Source organism: Clinocottus analis, unplaced genomic scaffold (assembly GCF_023055335.1).
Source record: "Clinocottus analis isolate CAN_PGR_092001 unplaced genomic scaffold, fCliAna1.0.p SCAF_17, whole genome shotgun sequence".
Classification (NCBI taxonomy): Eukaryota; Metazoa; Chordata; class Actinopteri; order Perciformes; family Cottidae; genus Clinocottus; species Clinocottus analis.
The window spans coordinates 13,942,252-13,957,732 of NW_027175898.1; the positions used below are offsets into that span (position 1 = coordinate 13,942,252).

Consider the following 15,481-nt stretch of genomic DNA (forward strand, 5'->3'; position numbering starts at 1 on the left):
AAAGCGAATGCGATGAACTCTGAGTTCAGCCGCGGTACCGCGCTCTCCTGCTCTCCATCGCGATGGAGAAGGCCGACTTTATTCACGAGCTAAAGAGGTGAAAGAGCGCCGTGTGGAGGCTCACGTGAAACTTCAAGAGGTTACTTTCGGTTTCATGTGGCTGAAGGAGGACGCCGCTTCGAATCTAATTAACATTTAACAAAGCGGCATTACACGTGAAGCTCTTCTGCTCGACACAAACACACACTTCCTCATGCAACATAAAGGTGTATAGATGGAGATGCAGTGCAGACATTCAGTGTAATTTAATCTCAACAGCAGCAACAGGAAGTCCGCTATTTAAAAACCCCACAGTCACAGGTTACACATGCTTATGAGCTGTGAGAAGTCATTTTGCCAGTTGAATAATATATATATATATATATATATATATATATATATATATATATATATATATATATATATATATATATATATATAAAATGGATCTGAAGAGCTGCTAACATCACTACTTCTGCTCCAAACGCCTTCTGCTTTATACCAACAATAGCAGCAGCTACTTCTAATAATAATAATGTGTTATATTGATAGGCGCCTTTAAAGGAACCCTTTCAGGCACACTTAAAAACAAGCAACAATGTTGAGGCATCATGAAATCAAACAAAACAGCGATACACAATCATATATTAATGCAATGACGATGGGATCTTTATGAATGCAAGCGTCAGTGTGAAGAGCAAGAGGATCTGAGAGTACGGAAAGGTATCGAGATATGAAGAAGTTCTGAGGTTGTTGTATTTGAATTAGGTGTCTCTGACTGATTGGAAGCCATTTTGGGCTGCACTGATTTACAATGCTTCAAACCTGGTCCTGTACCTATTCCCTTTCTACGTGAGGCCTTTACACACCGGGAACGTGACGAATAAACAAATCAAAAATTGTGAAATACTCGCTTGTGAATATCTCGTGTTGGGGCTTTTATTGTGAAAGGTAAGATTCAGAAGGAGTGGATGGGTTGTGGATGATTGCTGAAAATAAGCTTTGTTTTCAGCAAGGTAATCTTCACAAATGAAAAAAAAACACTTTGATGGTTTTTGAAGCGTGAATGCAATCACTGGAATATTAGACAAACGACACCGCGGTCACATTAAGCGAGTCTACACACACACACACACACACACACACAGCGAGTGTGTGAAGGCCGACGAGTCACGTGAGAAAGTTCGGAAGTCTCATTTCGCCACTTGTTAGCAACCGCCTTCCTTAAGACATGGGAACGCTTGGAAAAAAGAACCATAGCTGCAGAAAATTGCTGACTCATTTCAGATTTCAGGGCTCAATCCTGCGGCGCTCTCGGTGCAACTCACCCCCGTTCTGCGCGATGTGATTGGTGGACGCGTTTATTCTCGGCGCTAAGGCTTTTTTTTTTTAGCTTCGTACACACGATAGAAATAACAATTTTGAAAAAAATATATTGACGTGCGATCGAATCACACAAAGAAAGCAACAACAAAAAAAACCACCACCCCCGCTGTGTAAAAGGCCTTTAGAGAGTGTTTTCAATCATGTCCAAGTGATCCATGCAAACTTCATCTGTACTCGAGTTCAAAGTTATTTTGGCTCACCGTTCCTCCACAATATGACTCACAGCTCATTTGGAGGTAATGGATGTGTGTGTGTGTGTGTGTGTGTGTGTGTGTGTGTGATAGATTGTGAGAAGGACCCAGCCAAGCTCAAACAACAGCATGTGAAGTGCCCTTAGATGCCACGAGAGCTCACTGAGCGAGGAGGCTGACGGGTGGCACATTTACCCACGCGAGGCATGATTTGGAATGGGAAGTGGCAGGGTGGTGGTGGTGGTGGTGGTGGTGGTGGTGGTGGTGGTGGGGAAAGGGGGCGGGGTTAAATCCTACAGCCACGCACATTACGCACGAACACGCCGACACATGTGGGCACACGCACGTGATAATGAAACACTTCCAGAATCCTCACGTCACGCCGAGGTGCACGAGGACGACACCCCACCGGACACGAACGATGACGCCGGCGGCGGCTTTAAACACACTTTTTACAGTGTCGTTTGAAGGTCCTACACTTCAGAGCCTAACCAACACTTCCTGCTGATCTACTGATTTCTTTAGACACTTTGCAGCGGCTCACTCGGTCCTCTCTCTCTCTCTCTCTCTCTCTTTCTCCTCTGTTTCTCATTCTGTCCATTCTTGACACGTTTCTTTTTCAACGCAAGTGTGTGTGTGCGTACTTCAGACCTTGCCATGAGAATATTCAGCCTCAGGAAGAAGACTCATCATTTATTTACTGCATCTTATTCTACTTAATATCCCTTACTCATAAAAAAAAAACTACACAAATAAGCAACGGGTCATTCAGCACTGAGCAGGATGAAGGTGACCTCAAGAGAAAGAAGAAAACTAAAGGGCACACTCGCCTACTGCCCATGAGAAAGGAGTCTATCGATTGTGTTTTGTTTAAAAAGGAAAAAGTGTGTGTGTTCTTTTTGGTGGAAAAACGGTCTTTGTTTAGCCGGCTGATGTCCAGTGAGAGTGGAAGCGTTGCCCAAATGAACCAAAAGAATAACGTAAATGTCTCCAAAAAACTCTCCAAAACACACCTGGCACGAACGTCAACGTGTCTCTTAAATGAAGTCCATGTGCATTGTGACTCTGCAGCGTTGTGTTGCGTTGTGTTGCAGGAGCAGCGGCAGTAGTTGAGTTGCCACCTCACCAGAGGTGCTAATGGTATTGACCACTTCAGTACGTTAGAGAAGGGCATAGCTGGAGTCGGCAGTAAACAACTCCAGACTGACAGGTCAGGGTGACTGTTGGCTTGATTGCTTTCATTACTCACACCGTCCAAAGTCAGACCTGCCGGCATCGGGCCCTCGGTTTCTGCTATCAGCATCCCGCTGTATGAACACACGTGTTCAAAAAAGTTGCCATAAGTGATGCAACTGCTCGTAATACATAACGAGACATCAGAGAGTTCAAATGAGATCCCAGAATTATTTCGGCGCTTCTATTTCGGTCGTCTATACTGGAGGAATAATGTGTAAAAAAAAAAATAAAAAGAGTCTTTTGTGGCGTAGGGCTGTTGATGGAAAGGCTGCGTTGAAAAAAAAAAAAAAAATGGAGCAAGGCTGTTGAATATGAAAAGAAAAGCCAAATAAAACAAAGAGTCTCATAGAATATTCATCAATTCTGCTCCTCCACTCCGGCTTTAATAAGGAGAAAAACAAACCCAATCAGCCCCACATCAGCGCTTATGAACAACAATATAATAGCCACATTATATATGAAAAGTGAGGAATTATCATATCGTTCACATCGCTGCGATCCAGCAGCACCGACTGTGGCAACAGGAGAATATTTTTAACCCCTCTGCTAATCACCGGCTCGACTTTTCTCTAATTTCGAATCAAAGCAATTTCATCAGCACGAGCACATTCATAAAAGATGATGCTGCTTGGGAAATAATGCAGAAAAGCTTTTTCATTACCTTCCTCATCATATATGGATCAAACATTTATTACCCTTGATCAAACATTCATTACCTGCCTGCAGAAAAAAAAAAAAAAAAAGGACAAAAATTGTCTACGTATTACTCATTGTCAACACCATCTGCACTTTCATTAGCGGCACAGTTCTGTTGTCATCTTTCTATACTTCAAAACGAGAAACATTTGGCTCGGTCTGTGTGTGTGTGTGTGTGTATGTGTGTGTGCAATAAATATGCACCAATATGACGACAAGGAAACGAGCCGAAAGGTGTTTCACAGAAGAAGAAAAAAAACCTCCACTGGATGCAGTTTGAAATCTCGTGTTTCATATGTACACTATCTCACTGTCGACATATGCAGGAATCCCAGCCCGGAAAAACACACACACACACACACACACACACACACACACACACACACGGTTTCACTTTCTTTTCTCCCGTCAAGAGTATGACCCCAACGAAGAAGCTCTGCTTTTGATCTCTTCAGACTAAACCTGGCCAATGGCATGTGTCATCCTCAGCTCCAGCCGTCGTTACCTATCTTCATCTCTCCCTCCGCTGGAGCAGATACCTCTCTCTTCCTCCGCTTCCTCTCTACACCTATTCTGTCTGTAACGATCCCGCCTCGTGTTCGGTGCACTGAACTCAACGATCCCGTTGCAGAAAACCGGCGACGGCTGCGAGGGATGAAGAATGCCGTGTGTGTTTGCATCGCATCGCTCTTTTTATTTTGTGAGTGACTGTTTCACTTGTTAAATGTGGACTGAAAAATATTTCTGGAGGATTTTTTGGGGGGGGTTTACTTGGGGAGAGACTGCAGGCCTAATCAACCAGTAACCACTGGATGTATGTTCCCACAAGGGCAGGAGAATCTCCTCCTGGAGGAATTGAGAACACGCTTCTCATATCTGAATGTTAAATATGAGGCTGCAGCTAGCAGACAGCTTATGTAGCTTAAGTTTGTCAAGGCAGCAACCACCGGGTCTGAAAAAGTGAAGCCAATTAAACATGCATTCTTCCTCGTGGCCAGCAGGGGCGCCTCCTCTGATTGCAAAAAGAAGTCTGATTGTATAAAGGTTCATGAGGAAAATGGCCCTACTTTATTACCGTGTAAACCTGAGGTAATGGCCTCAAGCGCTCGTTTTGAGTCTTCTTCAACACAGTATGATGTTCAATTAGGAAATGATCTTCCCATTTAGAGTAAAATAGATCAAGCAGGGTGTGATTTAGGTCGGGATTGTGAATTAACGCCTTTTGGTCGCCTAAAAATATTCAAATTTAGCGTTTGGTTGTACTGAGCTTCAGCCTATGTGTCCCTTCTGGTTGCAAATAAACAAGATGGCGACCGACAAAAAGCAAGACGTCGAAGGCCCAAAACGTCACGGTGAGTACGTCCACTATTAAAAATTGTCTGATTTTACCGCAACCACTGAAAACCAGGGAGACAGCGAGCCTGTGCTTTAAGGTTACACGTTGTTGTTTGGAATAAATAGTTTATGAAGACGTGAAACCGATATAATGAGACGTTGTTGTGGATGTTTCGGTGCCTTTGTCTGTGAGTATATTTTTTTGTATTTGTTGATGTTCAATTTCACATTATAAACATTTAGTTTGGCTCCACTTCAGAGAAATGAGCAACTAATGTTCTAAGTTTAACATCCGAGTTTACTGATATTACAAAACAGCCAAAGAGAGCTTTCATGTGTGTGTTTATCATCGTGTGTGTGTGTGTGTGTGTGTGTGTGTGTGGGTAAAACCTGCGCTGAAGCAGAAAGAAGAAGAAGAAAAACGAGAAACATCACAGAGCAGCAAAGGGGCTTTTGGAGTGATGCAGCTGTCACTCATAAACACCTGCATAGTAACTCCTCTTCATCATGACTCTCGCTGTGTGAACACAGGGAGCCGGCGCGCCTCAGACAGCGTTGCCAGACCCAATAACATTCTGCACCCTCCGCACCGGCGCGTGAGCCTCTCCCGTCCCCCGGCCTTGAGCTGGGTTAGATAACACCGCGTTAGATAACGGTGCGCAAAAAAAGAAGAAAAAAAAGCCTGTTGGCTTCTTTCGGCAGACATTAACGACAACAAGAAAACAAACAAAACTTATGATGAAAACTTGCTCTGATTTCAATACCTCCGCGTCCTACTTTTACTTCTGTATTCACCTTGCTGCGGAAAAAAAGAAGAAAGACGCCTAAAGACAAACTGTGGAATACAATCGTAACAATACATGACCTCAATATGAGCTGCACGAGATACCATCAGGAAAAGAGCCTGTTTAGAAAGTTAGACTTTCAAACAAACTATTAAATTCAAACAGTCCTGTGAGCTACACAGTCTTATAGCCAAAAGTAAATCAATAATCTCATTTCACCAACAGCAGTTTGCTTGTATTTTTCACCCAAGCCGGCGCATGCTTAAAAATAGCAACTAGACTCTGCATTTAGGTAAAACGTGTCTTTACATAATAATGGCTGTGCTCGCTCCGTGGAGATGGTAAATGATCGCAGCTCCTAGACTCCCTGTTTTCTTTTTATGCAGATGACGCCGTCGTCTGGGGGAGACTGTCATTATGATGGTGATGGAGTGTTTTTGGTTTTGCTTTTTAGCCGTAATGCGGGAAGCGTGGCGGGGAGATAGAGAGTCCTTGGGTGCACAGTGGTGTGTGGAAGTAGAGGGGCGTGGAGGAAAGGAGGGGGTTTGGATACAGGAGCGTGAAAAGTTCAGGTAAAAGAAGTGGACAAAGAGGAGGCAAAGAGGCCTGAGGAGAGACGGAGGCTACTAACAGCGCGAGAAAAGACACTGACAACGTGCGAGAGAGAGAGAGGGAGAGAGAGGAAGAAACAGGCTCAGTACTGCACCTTTCTGCAGACTCATGTCTACCATGCGAGGCTCGGCCAGCTCCAGGAAGAAGTTCTTGTTTTTCTCATACTCCTCATCGTCAATAATTTTCACGTGAATGAGTTTGCTGCAGGAGGAATAAGAGGGAAGAAGGGAGGAGGAGGAGGGAGGGGGGGGGGGACAGGGGACAGGAAGGGGTTGTGAAAGGAGAGGAACAGAGAAGAAGAAGAAGAAGAAGAAGAAGAGAAAGGTTAATTTGCGATGGAGGGACACAGGAAGCGCACTGTAAGTAGGATTAATAATCAGCATGGAAGAAAAAGGTCAGGAGGTGAAAGGTCGGCCTGTCCGTCACCGCCGCCTGGACTCGACACACACTCGCAGCGTCCACTGGCTGCCCCCCGGACGTCATGACAAACACATTTATCACGCCCGTCCGACACGAGTGGAACGAAAAGCACTCGACGGCGGCGGCGGCGAGGATAAAAGAACACAGTGAACTGAAAACAGCAGCATGTAATCAATCAGGTTGTAAAATGTGTAAACGGACATTTCACAAGGGCAAAAAGGTGAGCGGGCGATAAATGAAAGAAACTGTCGCTATCTAAATCGATTTTTATGGCTCGATGTTTCAGTCAGAACACTTTCAATGAGACGGCTGGCTGGACACCGCGAGGACTCCCCCTCCACCCCCCCATCCTCCCCCTCGACCCCCCCATCCTCCCCCTCCACCCTCCATCCTCCCCCTCGCCTCTCGAGGGCCCAGACGAGGCAGATAGAGAGAGAAGCGGCTTATTGCTGAGTTTATTGCTCCTGGTTTTGAGGAGAACACCCCTTTAATGAAGTCAAACGTCTGGAGGGGGCGAGGCTCTTCCTCTGGGAAAGAGCCGCGTGTGACATCATCTCGCGGAAAAACAGCTCAATATGGCACCTCAGCCCCGGCGGCGCTCTCGCCACTGATCGCCCTAATTGATCTTTTTTTTTTAAAGAGTTATTGAACGAGTGCAGGCGGTTAAGTGGTCAGCAGGTACCCAGATGTCTCCGCGCCTCGCCGTATCACAGCGGGGGCGGTGTGGGGGGGGGCTTCCTCGAGGGATAGCCGCGTGGAATTCAATCGGACTCGCGCAAAGCGACAACAAACCCCGAAGTCGTGACACCCGCTGCCGCCGCTCTCGTGCAGGCCTCAGACAGCGTTCCCCTGCAAGCAGCAGACAAGTCAACAATGGGCGACAGCGGCGCAGCTAGCTCTGAAATAGGGATGACATACTTTATTGTGTGTCTGACATCTCAGGGGAGGACGCTTTTCCCTCTTCATCCGAGCGAAAATGCAATTTCCTACGCGTGTTATTTAGGGACAGTATTTGGAAAGCAGTGGTTCAGCTAATAAAATAAGTGGCACTGCAGCATTCATAATGGATAGCTGCTCGTGTGGCACGTGTCGAGTCAAAAAGCGGCTGGTTCTCTGACATCAAGGCTGATGTACTTCTAGCACTGTGACATATAGCGTGGCTTGTGTCAGTCAAAGCACTAACACACACACACACACACAAACTCAAAGCTCACACACCATGGGGATAAAAACATTAATCCGTGCATCTCTAGAGGAATTCAAACAAATGTCTTTTGTTGCTGCGATGCATAGCTAAACCCCTTCTCTGGCCGGTGTCCATGTAGCTGTGGATGTGAATCAAGCTCGCATGCTACTATAGGATCCTGTTAGCACACCACACACAGCAGAACAATCCATCTCTCTTTCTCTCTCTTCATATCCCACCGGCAGGGCTTTCCTCAGATTGCTCGGCGAGATGTCTGCATTGCTGGAAAGGCGCCTCGTTTTTTTGTTTTTTTTCCCCTCACCAGAAACCAGAGAGGAGGAAACGCTGGAGTCTTAATGGACGAGTGGGATCTGGCAAAAACACACACTCGCCGTCAGGGTACAGCTCTCAGGCCTGACGAGCATACAGGGCACGGAGACACGCCACACGTCGGCCTGTCGATTACTGCACACATGCGAAAAGCAACCGCGTGTTCACCAACACGGCCGATTAACCCGAGCGGGGGGGGAAGATGGCTGCCGCTTCCACTTTTCTGTGCACAGTAGCTGTGTGCTAACTTGATTAAAACTGACGAAGGTCGACCATCCTGCTGCACACCCGCTTTAAACCTGTAATAATGGATTTCTTTTGGTCACTACAGGGCAGCACAACAAGCCATGAAACCCACATGGACATAGCATCACCTTCTTGTGTGCTACTTGAGGTATTGTATGCAGCATTTGCTGAAGAAAACATGTATTCACTGACACAATGCAATCCCTTATGACCCACTAGAGAAGTGTGTGGTTGTGTCTCTCTCTGCAGAGACCCTGCGCTCTGCCTGTGTGTTCTCTTTTCTTCTTATTCTGCTGTGGGTCGGGATGTTTTTGGACGTAAGCGAAGAGCCGCCGGGCGCCATTCGTGCAGCCCGTTTCTCAATCAAAGTCGCGACTGTCGCGCGTCTGATGCCGAGGCCGCCTTCAAGCAGCTATGAGCGACGGGATTGATCGCGCGCTTCAGCTGCGTTCCTTCAAGATTCGACACCTCCACTTAGGATTGCGCGGCGGTGTGGGCGTGTTTTTAATTGCGATTTAGAAAGTAACCGCTGTAAAACAATCAGAAAATTACGTTTTAATTATCTGAGTCGCAGCTCGTTTCTCGCCACTCCCTCTCCTCATTCCCAATATTATCGCTTTAAAAAAAATCAATGCTGTTTCTCTCTCTCTTTCTCTGGCTCGTTGTGCTACATGCGCTACATAGCATACTTAATATGGCCATTTATATAGCTAACAAGTTGGCAAGCAGTAATCTATTTACACATCCAGCAGATACAATCATTTGGAGTAGCGTTTGTGCAACAGTCCGTCTCCTTTCAGCACTGCTGATGGTCTCCACTAAGTCCTGAGGTAAACATCCGGCTCTTTAGCTGCTAAAACCTCCGCTATGTTCACCAGCTAGCTGCTAACTTTGTCTGTATGCAGTTTGCTGCTCGGCACGGCGCAAATGGTGAGTTTATCAAAGCTTTTAGCAGAAAGCAACTCACTATGTTGAATTCTCATTTAATTACCTGTGGGTTTGTCAGTATGATCGATTCCTTATTATCATTATATACAATTTCTACCATTGTTAATATACAAGTATTGACTAGCGCAGCTCAGTCAGGCCCTAAGATTGAGTAACAAAGCATGACCTTCCCTGCTCTTCATAACATCAACTAAATTACAGCACAAACCACTCGACACGTAGCGTCATGGGATCCTTGGGCAGCGGCATGCTTACGAACTTAATATAGTAACCGTATCTTGGAGAATAATCGACACCTTTGAAACATCTGACAGCAATAAAAGCTCATTGAGCTCTATATCTGCTGCAGTTTGAATGTTTCACCCTAATCAAAAAAGGACTATATGGAAATAAAAAAAAGAAAATCCTGTAATAATCCACCGTCATGGAAACATTGGAGTGGCTGCAGAGCTCACCATCACATCACACCTTTGTGGGGTATTTCTCTGGAGCTTGACAACATGAATTAACTTGTCACCTACATTTTACACTGCGTTGTTCCACTTCACCCAGACTGAGCCACAGCGCCTGTAATTATCAGTCCTCGTGATGTATATACGACGAGCTAACCGAGCCGCCGAGGAAATTATAGTGTTTCTGTAATTTTAATAACTTGTGACAGATCGCATTGTAGATTTCTATGTTTCCATTTTGACGCCGCAAAATTTGATTTGCGGTAAATGTGATTGCACGTGTGTTAAGAACGAAGATGGAGACGCGCAGGAGTCGACTTCTCTTGCGTTGTTTGTTTGAGGTGACACAAAAAAAAGCTCTCGCAAGAGACCAAAGCAACACGCATGAGATGAAAGAACTCATCACTTCCTGTGATGCTATTTATTATTTATTGCCTTAAAAAAAAGCAAATCCTATCTCCATCATGGTTATCTTTAAAAAAAAATAAAAAATTATTCAGTAGCAATCTGTAATGAAATGCGTATTTTATCAAAATGATTACAAAAAAAAAGAGATTTAATGAAATGGCTGAATTGTTACTCGTCATGAGATGATGATTGGGTAATATCTTTTTGTTTTTAATGTCACATCTGACACTGTGAGATGAGTCATCTTCATCGTGAAGTTTCTGGTAAAATGTGACCACATCCTCATGATCCGTATTTGTTAAAGGACATCCATATCTTACAAAGTTAACCCTCTTTTTCCAGATTTACAGCGGACAAAAATGACTCCACACACACAGACACACACACACACAAATTACTGCCACACACATGAGAGGACCGTTAAGCAGCATTTACATTTGTTTATGGCAATCATCAATAATTCATCCATCCATCCCAAACATCTGGCATCAGCCTCTGTGGAAGCTGCAAAAAAAGCCACTCTGAATGAAACAGTGTGTGAGTGAGTGTGTGTGTTAGAGTGTGTCGAGTGATAGTGATACAATCAAACACCTGCTGTGCACACAAACACAAATCACAGTGCCGTGTTTACAGGGACTGTCCTGCTGCCGTCGACGGTGGCGTCATCTCAATGGTCTCACGGCGTGTTGACAGAAAAGACACAGAGGGTGTGACAGTGCGTTGCAGATGGCGGGCTTGTGTAGACACACACGCACACACACAAACACACACACTGACTCACAGGTACGTGTTTGCATGCTTCTACATGTCCACTGTTTTTCTTTACGGAGCTTTTATACACAAGGTGAATGTTGTGAATTGAAACAAAACGTCACAAAAATGTAAGAAAACTCCTTGGTTGGTTTTATTAAAAAACCTCGGCTCAAAATAAGTACGTTTGTTACGTTGTTTAAGTTGTGGACAAACATCGGTCTCCTGGGTGAAAGTTATGGGTTAGCAGTGTTACGCAATCACCCAGACCTCCTCCCTACGCCGACATTGGTGGTAACTTATTTGTGAAATGTCTAAAACAAACATAATCCAGGAGAAAATACGTTTCCCTTGAAGCGTCCTCGATGTGTTGTATGGAAACGTGTTTTCTCATCTGTTGTTTTAGGCACATCGGTATCACTGAAGATGATATACACGAGCAGAGTCAGGCTAACTCTTCCCTCTGCTTCCAGTCGTTACGCTAAGCTACTTAACGATGAGACACGAGAGCGGCATCCATCGTCTCACCCGACTCTTAAAAAGAAAGTGAAAATCGCCCCTTTATGGATATTGTGTGGAGGATTTGTTGAGAACATTTAATTATTACTTTCTCACTGCATCTCTTCTTGTATCTTCCTCCCTTGTATTTACTCTGTGGGGTCAAATTCATTTGAAAATTCAACACAATAAGCGGACATATGGTTGAGACAACAATATGTTTTCTCCCTTTTGTGATGTGAAAAAATCCAACGCTAGAAAAAAATCCCACAGAAATCCGGACGCAGGAAAGAGCTGGAAAACAAAAAAGGATGTCAATCTTCTCTCCAGTGTTCTCATTTGTTAAATTGAATTGCACTAATGTGTCAAACTTAATGTGATAATGATGTATTGATGCTAACATGCTAGACATAGCGCCCTTAAGTTGAGTATTAGTGTGGGAAGTGCCACTGGGTAATGACAGGCGATTAGAGGGTTCACACCTCCGCTGCACTGGGCCGCCTGCAGGCAGCGGCCTCTGCCTTCCCCGAGTCCACAGAGCAGATGGAGGAGGGGAAAGAAGAAGTGAAAACTGTGAAGGGGGTGAGACATGAAAGTGGAGGCGGTGCAGAGAGAAAGAGAGAGAGAGAGATGGAGAGGCAGAATGTTTCTTTCTCCCTCAGTTCTGCGGCCAAAAACCACACTGCGGCTGAAATTTGCTGGAGCTGCCCGCCTCCTCCCCACTCTCCAATGCCTCTTCTTCGACAGCAGATTTACTGTTCTTGGTCTCCGCTCTGGCTCTCATTCCACAAACACTAAATAATACTGTGTAACCGCGAGAAGTGTAGGGGGAGCGGGGGGGGGGGAAACAGCTGTGGTGGAGTACCACAGCAGCGGAAAAGTGATACGCGATACCCACATCGCCTCTTCTGTGTCGGTGCAGACTGACCCTCAAACTGCCCGGCAAAGCCTTTCTTTTTTCTTTTTTTTTTTTTAAGAGAAGAGTTTCAAGAAAATTTAGGGAGACGTATGCACTCCGGGCGAGAAGGAGCAGCAGCTAAAAGTGCTGCAATTAAATACGACTCTTTGCTCTGAGGCCGGTCCTCTGTGTGAAACACCTGCTGCCTCCGACCCCGGCACAGGGCTTTCTGGTTTGAACTAAACGCAACCTTTCCAAAAAAATCTCTTGAAAGTTCCCCCCGCCTTGCCTCCACCTCTCTCCTTGATCTACTGAGTGCTTTCCAGTTGCTTTGCACCCTTACGCAAGACTGCGTTTAACCACTGCTGGAGCAGGCGTGGAGGGACTGGACTGGAGCACGCTTTTTTAAACAGCACACATTATTTCCCCTTCACTGCGGCACGGAGGCCTCGATGGCGGCGGGATCACGAGGAGTTTTCCTCAAAAGGTTTTCGTGGAAAACCTCATGTGCATCTCGGAAGAAGCAAACGGACCTGTACAGAGGGAAATGAATTATCGACGAGGAAACTGTCACATGAAACCTGAGTGAAACGCGTCAAAAAACACGTTTTTCAAAACCCTTTTAAGCCCAGTCAGATCATGGCAACGCCTCCACTTAAAATCCCAAATAAAGTCGAGCCAATAAAGACGCGAAGAGGACGAGGGGAGGGGAAAAAAAGGCCCCAGTGCCTCGTGGGAAATCAGTGCCTTAATTAAGCAGGCCTGGTTTCTGTCACCAAGCGCAGGGATTATGGGCCTCGCTCATTATAGTCCTGATTATTGCTTTTCCCCAGCAATCACAGAAAAAAAGCCAGTAAACACATTTGTCAATGATTTCTTGCCAATCTGAAGACAAACTCGCATCAGATTTAATATTCCACACCCACAAGGCCTCATATATATACGTCCTCATCTCCTTTCTCGCCACGTCTACTTTATTTTCTTTTCACCCGCCGAGGCAAACAAATCACGGCATACTTGACCAGCTGACAAAGAGCTCAAACTTTTATAAACAAGGACGTAAAAAATCTCCTTCCAAATGGCGACCAGCCCGCTGAAGTCAGGCATCAATATTACATAAACCAAACAAAAAAAATGAGTCACGCAATCACACAAAAACCCTCCACTTGGCCACTTGCTGGCCAAACTTGAGCCAAGATGCAATGGTGATTGCGAGTTGTTTAAGGCGAAAAGCACGAGAGCAAGTGCAGCGGTGCCAGATTTAGTTTGAATAATGCATGTCTGCCAAAGTGAGTCCCCGTTTGGACGCTCAACACCAGAAATATCAAATGCGAGATCCATCCACTACTACGTTCACACATTTACCAATATACAAGCCCTTGTTGTGTTCAATCACGCGGCGGCGGGCGGCCTTCAGCCGATGGAGACCGTCCTTCAGCCAGAGGATCCAAATTCAAGCCCTCGTTCTGGCGAGCATCCTCCCTGCTGAAGTGCCCTTGAGCAGCTCGTGAAGGGTGCGATCACATTGGAAGCAATTTTAGAAGCAGCTTCTTTTTTTTTTCCAGAGAGAGAGAGAGACAAAGATCAATTGAATTGCGTGCCGTTTATGCGCCCTAGACTTTGAAGAAATGAATAAATTCACAATCACTCATGTTTTATATCTGCTGTCCAATCGGAGCAGGCGGCAGATGGGAGTCATGGTGATTTAGGAATAATACAAATGGAAGGCAGACTTTGAGTTGCTGGTAATGATGATTCATTAGCGGCATTAACATTAATTTAACTAAATAGCAAACATTCACTCGATGGCGGCGAAAAGTGAAGTTGAAATTAATAAAACAGCATGGGTGGAGTTGATTCTGCGAGTGCTTTTGCAAGCAAGATTAAGTTCATCTAAAATTACTGTTATCTCGTGTTTTAGAGTTCATATTTTAGGATTATCTCACTCTCAACAACAACAAATTGGGCCAATGCGTGATTTTCTACGAGAAATTATAATCACTGACATCATAACGTGTCCTTTTGTTGAGACTTTTGGAAAGACATTCATTTATTTTCTGACTGCTAAAACAAAAATAACACATTTTCTGGTTCAAGCTTCTCAAACGTGAAGACTTTCTGTTGGAAATCTTTGGGCATTTTGTCCAACGCCAAGAAGAGAAGTCATGGTTTCCTTGCACCTCTCCATGCATCCTTGGTGGGAGGAACTAAGACGTAAGGAAAGAATGCAAGTGAGGGAAGTGAGGACGCACTTTAGAGACCTGGGATGCACCCTATGTGTGTGTCTTCCCAGTGTTGCCTGATTGTTTATTGCCTTCACCTGTTCTTGTTTAGAAACTCCTCCCCCCTCGTTTGCCTTCCTCCTGTGTGATTGCAGGCCCCGCCCTCATTGTTTCCACCTGTGCCTCCTTGTCCACTTCCCCCTGTGTGTTTAGTCCTTCAACTCCTTGTTCTGTGCCAGATTGTCTTTCTTTTTGTCTAGAACCCCTTGTGTGTATCGCCTGCGACCAATTGTGTTTTGTATCCGAGTGTTTTGTTGCTTTGCTTATTTCCTTTTCCCCACCTTGACTCCTGTCCATTCCTCCCCAGATCCGTAACAGGATGGGTCAAACAAACTTAAAACCAAGCAACGTTAACTTATTTTACCCAAGTCTATTGTTAACTAAACCTAAAAACATTATTGTTGTGTAAGTCTTATCTTTGAAAAAGAGAGACTGTATGCTTGTAACGAGCAGACGCTGTATGTTTCATGTCAGCGCAGAAGTTTATTTTGAAAAGACACATCGCAACTAAAACACGCGTGTCGAGGTGAAGTAAAGACCGTAGACCCGGTTAGAAAAAAAACACACAAATGTTGACTGCAGGTCTTTATATAAAAGCACACCGTTTCCTCCATCGGCACTGAACTTGAACACTGAACTCATGCGGAGCAGAACCGTCCAATATATATCTAATGCCTCCGTTTATTTTTATAGCGACTTCAAACAACTCAAAAGAGCTTTACATAAGACGTAAAAAGTCTCTCTGGGCCGGTTGGACCAAACAAGTCGTTTACAGATATCACT

General features: G+C 45.0%; 1 protein-coding gene across 2 annotated transcripts in view; it reads right to left on the reverse strand.

Annotated features, from left to right (window-relative positions):
• Positions 1-15,481, reverse strand: part of slc8a3 (solute carrier family 8 member 3) — a 96,519-nt gene that overhangs the window by 25,260 nt on the left and 55,778 nt on the right. For both annotated transcript variants that reach the window (XM_068579816.1, XM_068579815.1), the window contains exon 3: positions 6,375-6,481. In XM_068579816.1, coding sequence (XP_068435917.1) covers positions 6,375-6,481 — 107 coding nt within the window. The remainder of the gene's footprint in view (positions 1-6,374; positions 6,482-15,481) is intronic.